This window comes from Garra rufa, chromosome 7 (genome assembly GCF_049309525.1).
Source record: "Garra rufa chromosome 7, GarRuf1.0, whole genome shotgun sequence".
Classification (NCBI taxonomy): Eukaryota; Metazoa; Chordata; class Actinopteri; order Cypriniformes; family Cyprinidae; genus Garra; species Garra rufa.
The window spans coordinates 45,445,209-45,455,418 of record NC_133367.1 but is presented as its reverse complement, the minus strand read 5'-3'; the positions used below and the strand labels follow the sequence as shown (position 1 = coordinate 45,455,418).

The 10,210-nt window shown below is 33.0% G+C and overlaps 1 protein-coding gene across 1 annotated transcript in view; it reads left to right on the top strand.

Annotated features, from left to right (window-relative positions):
* The first annotated feature begins 1,386 nt into the window (after positions 1-1,386).
* ppp1r2 (protein phosphatase 1, regulatory (inhibitor) subunit 2) overlaps positions 1,387-10,210 on the top strand; it is a 29,192-nt gene continuing 20,368 nt past the window's right edge. Inside the window, exon 1 of the mRNA XM_073844596.1 lies at positions 1,387-1,759. Within this exon, the coding sequence (XP_073700697.1) occupies positions 1,635-1,759 (125 nt within the window). The 5' untranslated portion in view covers positions 1,387-1,634. The remainder of the gene's footprint in view (positions 1,760-10,210) is intronic.

Sequence of the window (10,210 nt, the reverse complement as noted above, 5' to 3'; positions counted from 1 at the left end):
TCTAAAGAACTAAAGCAATGTAGAACTGGATGCTTGGTGGGCGATAACCTCATTAACCACATGCTTTATGCTGATGATTTGGTGGTTCTGTCTCCCTCCAGTGCTGGACTGCAGCTGCTTCTTAGAACTTGCTCTCAGTATGGAGTAATGCATGATATTAGATTTAACCCAATGAAGAGTGTGGTACTAATTGCGAGAACCAAGGAGGATATGAAGCTTGTCTATCCTTCTTTCTCACTGGCAGGTGAAACACTATTAGTTGTGAAGAAAGTTAAATATTTGGGACATGTGATAAGAGATGACCTCCTTGATGATGATGATGATGTGCAGCGTCAGTGTGGTAAACTGTATGGGCAGGCAAAAATGCTGGCAGGCAAATTTTACATGTGTACTAAAGACGTTAAAATGTCACTCTTCAAAACATATTGCACTCCACTGTATACTGCTCAACTGTGGTGTAATTTTAGTATTGCAAAAATGAAAAAGACTTCAAGTGGCTTATAATGATGCTTTAAGAATTGTGCTTAAAATCCCCAGGTGGAGTAGTGCCAGTGAAATGTTTGTGACTAACAATGTGCCTACTTTTAAGGCTGTTCTGAGAAATTTTATGTATAGATTTATGTGCAGATTGACTGAGTCTAAGAACATGATTGTTGTGTCTCTAACTGATGTTTCGAAGAGTGACACAAGGTACTCGTCTTGCTTCTGGAAACATTGGACCCGAAGCTTGTATGTGTTTTAAAAATGATGATTGTTGCATCTTTTTAAATGTTTTGTATTGTTATTTTTGTATTGTTCTATCTCTATGGACCTTGATGTGTCTTGAATACAAGTTGATTGATATAAACTCGGAATTCTAAGAAAAATTTTTCAATTGCAAGATATAAACACACAATTCTGAGAATGTTTTTTACATCTGCAAGATATAAACTCTGATCTGTAAGATATAAAAAAAAAAAATGTTAGACAAAATTTACAATTGCGAGATATAAAACTCGCAATCGTGAGAAAAAAAAGTCACAATTGTGAGTTTGTACTTCTATAGATTCACAACACAAAACTGTTTGGTTCAAAAATTATTTCTGTTTGATACTGATGGGTTCCTTGAATGTTTTGTCAGCGTGTTGTCAGACTACAGTACCTATAACGGCTTCGTTTCATTTTTGTCAAATATCAAACCCTGACTAAGACCTATTCATATCCATTATGATACTTGTGACTCATTTATAAGCTATTCATTAATATAATTGACGCTTGAGAAAGTTTACCTTGGTAAAACGCATGACCTCACCGCCGCAACAAACATGGCGACTGTCACCTGACGCATTAGAGTAGCGTTTCTATAGCAACACAGCGAGTCTCGCGATAACAGCGATAGCGATACTGACTGCGGCGCCCTATTTCCTTTCCTCGCTGTAAATGAGCAAGTGCGTGAGCTCCGGCAGAAATCAAGTCATCAACGACCACAAACTTTAGTCACAAACTGCGTTTAACTTTCATTCGTAGGCAAGCACCATCTCAGCGGTTAGCCATTAAGGCCCGGCTGTTGTTTCCGAAGTGCCTCGGCGTGTTTTAGTCGTTTGTTTGAGGCGTAAACAGTGTAAAAAGAGGAGTTGTGGGTGGGTTTGACGGTTATGGCAGCACCGCGACCCATTAAAGGGATCCTGAAGAACAAGTCCAGTCTCAAAGCCCGACCCGAAGAGCCAGTCCAGGACACTCCAGAACCGGGAGCCCCTGTAAACTCCGAAGACGACCAACAGTGAGTAACTAGTGTTGAAAGCAGGTTCAAGGAGCCAGACAGGGCGTCTGTAGCAGTCACCATGAGAGCTGTCAATCAAACCCTGCTCTGACATGATGTTGACAGTGATCTCAACCCAGTCCCATAGCTGCACTTTAACTGGTTTGCTTCTGTTTGCTTACTGGGTTAGTAGCTTGGGCTGCTAATAGGTTAGCCACTGACCTGTCATGTCTGCTGGAATGAACACAAATCAAGCCTCTTCTGTACTAACCAGCTGTTTTATAATCTGTCTTTGAACCTGGTGTTTACATGCTCAACTCGTGAAAGTCTTGTTTAATCTTTAGCAGACCTATGAATTATGTAACAACATTGGTATTTTAACGTTTTATTAGTAACACAGTCATTGAAATTAAATACAAATGGGACGTTCAAACGTTTAGAAATGGCATAAAATCGATTCATATATGGTAAAATATGAATAAATGTGATTTAATGACTTTTTAAGCATTTACTAGGCAAATTGTACTAAACCTAAACCAAGAACATTAATGAGACTCTAAAATAATCAAAGGGCAAAATAAATATTTTCTCATTTTTTTTTAAAGGAATTTTAGAAAATTAAAGTTTGCTTGGTAATTACATTAGTTTTGGTTAAAGTTCTTGTTTTTATTACAGCAGTTTATTTTTATTTTGTTGTTATTTAAAATTTAAACCATAATAAATAAAATTGCGTTGCTTTAAATACAAATGCTGTAAAATAAAATAATAAATAATATTTCAACACCATTTCTTAAATTTAATTTAACTTAAAACAACAAATTAAAACTGTATGTGTATATGTGTGTATATATATATATATATATATATATATATATATATATATATATATATATCATATCAAATATTTAAAAAAATAAAAACATTGTACGTTACTACTATATATATATATATATATATAAACACACACACACACAGTAGTACCGTAATTTTTTTATTTTTTTTTAACCTACATTTCTCAATTAAAATTACATTTTTGGTTAAAGTTCTTGTTTTTATTACTGCAGTTTATTTTTATTTTGTTGTTAATTAAAATTGAAACCATAAAAACCTTTTTGTTTTTGTTACTTGAAATAAACAAAATCAAATAAATCAAGACGTTTTATTTCAGCAACATTTCCATAATTCAATTTAACTTAAAATAAATTACAACGGAAATAAAAAAAAACTCTAATATCTATATATCTATACATTTCATTGCTGTAGTACAGTAAAATGTACAGTGATGATTTTTTTTAACGTAAATATTTAATATTCATGATTAGTTCATTAAAACTGAAACTAAAATCGAAACCATTAAAACATTTTTACAACATGTTACTTGAAATAAACATTAAATAAAATAAAAAAAACTATTTTTTTCATATTTAATATTCATGATTATATCACACTATAGAATTATCCATTTTCTAAATGTCATTAAAATTAAACTAAAATTGAAAACATAAAAACATTTTTTGTTACTTGGAATAAAAAACTTATTTCAGCAGCATTTCTAAGATTTAATATTTAATTGCTGTTGTACAGTAGTACATCACACTACAAAACTGTTTTCTAAACAGTTAATTAAAACTCGAACTAAAATTGAAACCATAAAAAACTTTTTTGTTACTTGAAATAAACAAACTAAAATAACAGCAACAGTTTCATAATTTAATTTATCTTAAAATAAATTACAACTGAAATAAAAAGTCTAAAAAATATATTAAACTGTACTACAGCAAAAATAATACTGTACTGTAAAATATTGATATTCTAAACACTTAATTAAAACTGAAACAAAAATTTAAAGCATAAAAAACATTTTTTGTTACTTGAAATAAACATTAACTAAAAATAATTCTAAAAATGTATTTAACTTAAAAAAATACAACTGAAACAGAGAGATTTTTTTACATACATATTTAATATTCATGATTATATCACACTACAAAAATATTAATATTCTAAACAGTTCATCAAAATGGTTCATTAAAACTAAAATTGAAAGCATAAAACATTTTTTTGTTACTTGAAATAAACAAACAAAAATAGAACACATTTTCAGCAACATTCCCATAATTTAATTTGACTTAAAAATCTTCAAAAGTTTTAAACAGTTCATTAAAAGTAAAACTAAAATTGAAACCATAAAAAACACAGTTTTGTAACTTGAAATAAACAATAACTAAAAAAATCTATATTTCAGCAACATTTTTAAATTGTAACTTGAAATAAATCACAACTGAAAACTTAATTTTCTAAACCGTTAATTAAAACAGAAACTAAAATTGAAACCATTAAAAAACATGTTTTAACTTGAAATAAGCATGAACTAATATAAAATAAAATAAACATTTTATTTCAGCAACATTTCTACAATTTCACTGAAATATCACACTTAAAAAAATTTGTTCTAAACGGTTAATTAAAACTGAAACTAAAACCATAAAAAATAGATACTTGAAATAAACGTTAACTAAAATAAAATAAACTTATTTTAGCACATTTCTAAAATGTAACTTAAAATAACAAAAATGAAAACTGAAATATATATTTAGTTGCTGTAGTACAGAAAAATACATACAAAACTTAAACTACAATTGAAACATTTAAAAAAAATGTTACTTGAAAAAAAAAAACATTGACAAAAAAACAAGTATACTTAAAAAAAACCTGTATACTTATTTTTCTTGTATTTTTCATTCCTGTCCTTTTTTTTTTGAATACAGTTAAATTTAAAAGATTCGCTGCAGAGTGAGAGAAACTAAAACACACATTTATATGAGGGCCCTATGAAATGGGAAAATTCTGCCAAGTTCAAGTCAAACCAAAACATGTCAACATAAAGGTGGAATAACAACACTTGTCCTGTCAGTCCGGCGATCATGAAACACAGCTGTCACTGTAGATTCGTACAATTATAAGAGTGATTTTTCTGCCTGAGGGGCGGCACGTATAAAAACTGATCTCATTCGTTTTGACACTCACTCGTCCAGAGACACTCGCAGGAGTCACGGATGTCTTTGCTGAAGCGCTTTCTCTCCTGGAGGTCAGAGGAGTTGTCTCATGTCAAGGATGCGACCGAAATAAAGGCGATCCCGTTTCCTTGTTAACTGAGCTGTCTGGCTATTATCAATATTCGGCACATGAATTGATTTGTGCTTTAGGTGGACCCAAATGAGCAGGGATTTTCAAGAACATCAATAAAGAAAGTCCTAAACCCCGTTCTGGAGCGCTTGTGTTTGTCGATGTATGTAGGTGTTCTCTTTGGCTTGCCGGCTTCCTCTGCCTCCTCTTCCTCTCTCGCCAGAAGACATTGTTCTTGAATCCAGCTCTGGATCCCACTCTGAGGAAAATAGGACACACTGAAAGAATGACGCTTATTACTGAATTCCTGTCCTATGAAACGGCTGATCTGCCTGCAGTGACGCTAAATTAGACTTTGTTTAAATATCTAATCAATTATGCACCTAACTACTCGATAACTGAAACTACTATTTCTGTTTTCCCACAACAAACAATATCTGTTTTGTAAAATATTGATATTGAAGTGGTAAATTATAATTTTTGATTGAAAAAAGCAGGAAGAACAAGAACAAAAACAGCAGAAATTGGATGAAAGTTCAGAATTATCGGTGAGAATGAACTTAGAAAGAGCAGAAGTTCAAATGAAAATGAACGCAGCACGGATAAAAATATTTATTTCTAATCCAGGAGCAATACAGATTTGCACAATGCTGATCTGGATAATAAACGAATCAAAACAGCACAACATTACAAAGTTGCACCACACCGGACTCGAACCCGCAACATGACAGGCTTCAGGCTTCAGAGCCAGTGGCTTAGCAGAGTGCGTAGCATTTTAGACAGATTCGCATGCTAAACTAACTTAATAATAAAGTAGATTCTAACGCCACTTTAGAATGAATGGTAGACGGTTAGCATGCTAACATATTAGCACGCTAAGCTACGTAGCAGAAATCAGCAAACACAGGCACGGGCAACTTTGGAGAGGTATTTCTGTTCAGTCATTTCTGTGCGGCTCGGTCCAAAGATCATATGGCCAGATTTTGGACATAATTGGACGACAATTCTGGGAGGAGTAGCGAAAAACAGTTTCAATTACTTAAAAATGGCCGACAGACACACTGATGGAAAATGACAAAATGAGACATTATCAGAACGGGCATAAATCAGGCAATGAAAAGATATTAAAACATAATTTGGACAATGCTTTCCAAAGTTATAAGCAAAAAATTTAATTTTTGGTATCTCACGGCCCATAGGTGTTGCTGTTCTTAAATTTGGCATGGACCCTCAATTCGTGGTGTTGAAGTGTACTAAGTTTTGGACGATTTTCGGCTCGGTCCAAAGATCATATGACCAGATTTTGGACAAAATTGGACGACATAAGTGGGAGAAGTAGCAAAAAAAAGTTGTTTTTCAATTACTTAATGGCTGACAAAAAAAGATATTAAAACAACATCATTTGGGCAATGCTTTCCAATGTTCATTTTTGGTATCTCGCAACCCATAGGTGGCGCTGTTCCCAAAATTGGCATGTACCCTCAATTCATGGTGTTGATGAAGTGTACCAAGTTTTGTTTTGATTGTTCAAAGTTTGGCCGAGATGCAGCCTATGAACCATTTTTGGGTTCACAACATAACTTTTGAACAAAGATGCATAAAAAATCTATAAAAATGAATAAAAATCTGTTCAGTCACGTCTGTGCAGCTCAGTCCAAAGATCATCTGAGCCAATTTTGGGAAGAATTGGATCAACTTTCAAGGAAGAGTAGCAGAAAAACTATAGATTTCAAAAGGGCCCCTACTGTAATGGGTGGAGTCTTAACATAAGCCATTGATTGTGATTAGTAAGAAGAGATGAAACAGCTGTACTACGTTTCATTTTTCTAGAATTGGTGGTTCAGGAGTTATTTCCATTTAAATGTACATTTTCGAACTAATGGTGGCGCTATAGAGTTGGTTCGAGAGACCCTAAATTTGGTCAGCTCACTATTCATGGCCATCACTACAAGTGTGCCAAATTTCATAATTTTCCTATGTTCCGTTCATAGGGCTGCCATAGACTCCCATTGGATGAAAATAATAAGAAAACACCGATACAGTAGGGACAAGAGCCCTTCGAGCCTGGCCCCTAAGTTATGAGACAGAACTGTTCAACTGAGGCCGTAAACTAATGTAGGGAAAAGAGTGTCACGTCGCTGTCAAAATAAAAGTCTCACTTCTGAAAAATCGGCTAAATGGGAAATCTTGGCTGATGCTGACCATTAAAAAATGGCAAAAATTGGCCAGCATATTGGCCAAACAGTGACCATTGTCATTTGGGACGCACAATACTGGGTTTTTGGCGATGTCCGATATTCTTAAAATAATTTTGGCCAATAGCCGATGCCAAAACCACAACACCAAGTCTCTCCTGTGTGGAAATTATAAGCAAATTATTATTAATTTTGGTTAGTTTTTAATTTAATAAATACATTTTTAACTTATTAGCACCGAAATGGTCTCACTGTAGAGCCATGTTTGATAGTAAACTGTTGGTTCTTCCAAAATGTTGCTTTATTACTTTTGGTCAGTTTGGTTTGAAATCTCAAGCGGTTTCTTATAAATATTTGATTGAACTCCATAAAACCACTTTGTACATAAAAAGCTAGAGTTTTACTTCTCGTGAACAAACTGTGAATGGTGTTTGCTCGTGCAAAGTCTTCTCCACAATGCTGGAGTGTGGGTGGTTGCCAGGGCATTTGTTAAGGTGTTCGAAGTGCTTGTGGTGTGTTATACGGTTGCTAGGGCATTTTGTTTACTGGCAAAGCCCCAAGTCTCTGATATTTTGGTCTCAGAAATGGCACGGCTCCCTCCTTCATTGCAAGTCTGTGGGATTTTTCAGTTTTATCACGCAACAGGCAAATAGACCGCAGCCATCTCCTCAACAAGAAGCATGATTTGAGATATCAGTTCACATCTACGGAATGAACAGTGTGCAGTGAGGTACAAATCAAAATTTAATAATCAAGTTTCTAATTTCAGGTGGCAGTTATTTAATAGATGATGTCTGCTCAGTCAGTTAACTCAAAGTAATACCAGCTCTAGCTTAATTTGTGTGTAATTTAATTGACAATAAGAATTTAATTTAATTCAGTTTGTACTGCAAACTACTAAAAGTGAACTTAAATACTGTTTTATGCATTTTTAGTGCACTTTGAAGTATAGTCTCAGTAAACTACCAGTTTAGTAGATTTCTACTGCAAGTATACTCGTAGGTTTTCTTCAACTGAACTTTACATCATACTTTAAGTATGCTACTAGGTCTCTATTTAGGTATTTTTTTTTTATTATTAGTGTTTGCATTTTAAAATTTGCTTGTTGAAAATCCTTATACGTCAATGACCCATATATATATATATATATATATATATATATATATATATAATTGGACATTAAAGGTGACATTTTCAAATAAAGTTAAAAAAATGCAAAATTCCCATGTATAACACTTTAAAGTGTCAAATATCACCTAATAATGGGAAAGCTATTTTTTTTTAATCAGATTTTTGATTATTGATTAGAAGGTGCTCCTTAAATTTTGAAGTGCTCCTAAAAAGAAAAGCGTAGAGCCCTGATATATGAGTGCATTCTTTTCCTAACAATGTTTTGTTTCTCAAACACCTGCAGTAGCAGGATAGCCATGTTTCTTTGGCAACTTTTTGTTACTTCAGGGGGGATATCCTGTACCAGCTTGTAGATCTTATTTTTGCCTGAACTGTTGTTTTTTCAGGACTGTTGTTGTCCCTTGGTGATAAAACCGTGTTTGAGATATAAGTTTCTGCAGAACACTATTGTATTGTATTATGAGCTCAACCTACGGCCCGTTGAGCAAAACCTTGACCTCTACTACATGCAACAGTGCACCGTACGCTCTCACGTGATCCAGAATAAACCGCTGTTCGGCATCGAGGAGGCCTCCGCCTCTAACATGAATGAAACTAATCTCTTGATTATTTAGGCAGGGAACATGAACATCCATTCTGAAGAGATTAGCATTACTCCACTAGTCCTCGGCTCTGCTTTATGTTCGTCTTTCTGTCGATGACGGATGGTAAATCTTGGACTGATTGCATCCAGCACCTCCCCAAAAGAGAGCTAAAAATAATCTGCTTGTCCAAACAACAGTTCTTTGAAATGCTATCGTTAAAAAACGTCTTTTTAAATCGGGTTTAAGTGGATTTCCACACTTGCTTCGTAACGCAGCACCTCATCCAAACGCTGGTTGTGTAACTGTTCTTCTTCCATGTGGATTGGCACATTTGACTGCTACTGCAGGAGCATTAGTGCTCCAGTCTACTGCGTTCATGTCACCAAATGCACTCGCCGGATTTTCATCAGACTATAGAACAGACAAAAAACTGATTCAGACTACGAACGACATTGATTTATTTACGCTTCTATAGAATTTCAGAGTTTAATCCGATTGATTGCGTCTAACACTTTGACTTATTGATGGTCCATATGCTCAAATACAAAGATTATGCAATTTTGTCTATGCACGTTGTTGAATAGAGCAGTAAAAAAAAATGGGAATTTGGTACCAAGAGTGTGGTTTGTGTCTCAGTTTTTTAGTAAGTTGCCAATGAAACTAATTTTCATTTTAGTTTTTATCGCATATTTGTATTTTATTTAAATAAAAACAAGTAATTATTGTTAAATGGACCAGTAAAAAAAATGGATTTCTAGAGGGAATTTGGCACTAGTGTTCCAAAGGGGGAAGACAGGGTACTTATTATTTGAGCATTTTTATAAGTATTTCAGTTTGTAGCTCTAATTTTTTCTGTTTTGTTTTAGTAGTTTTAGAATTTCAACTTAAAATTGTTTTATTTTAGTGAGTTTCCAAGAAAACAAAGTAACGTTACTAGTGTAATTTTAGTATTATTAATTATTTTAGCATTTATTAATATTTTTAGTTAGCCGTTTAATTATTTTTATACTTTCAGTTTTGTCAGGTTTTTTTTTTTTTTTTGTTAAATTTTTTTAGTAATTTTATGTTCTTTTGTCATTTTTATTTATTTTGAAGTACTTCAGTTTATAGCTCTTATTTTTTCAGGTTTTGTTTTAGTAATTTTAGTATTTCAGCTTCAACTTATTTTGTTTCATTAAGTTGCCAAGGAAAAATAGTTTTCATTCAGGTTTTTTTTAACTAATGTTTATATTTTAAATAAAAAAAGAAGTAATTATCGTTAATTGAACCATTATAAAATGAATCAGTTCTAGAGGGAATTTAGTACCAAGAGTGTAATTACTAGTGTTATTTTACTATTTCTTATTAATTATTTTAGCATTTATTAATATTTTTAGTTAGCCATTTAGTTATTTTTATACTTTCAGTTTTGTCAGTTTTTATTTTTATTTTTCTTT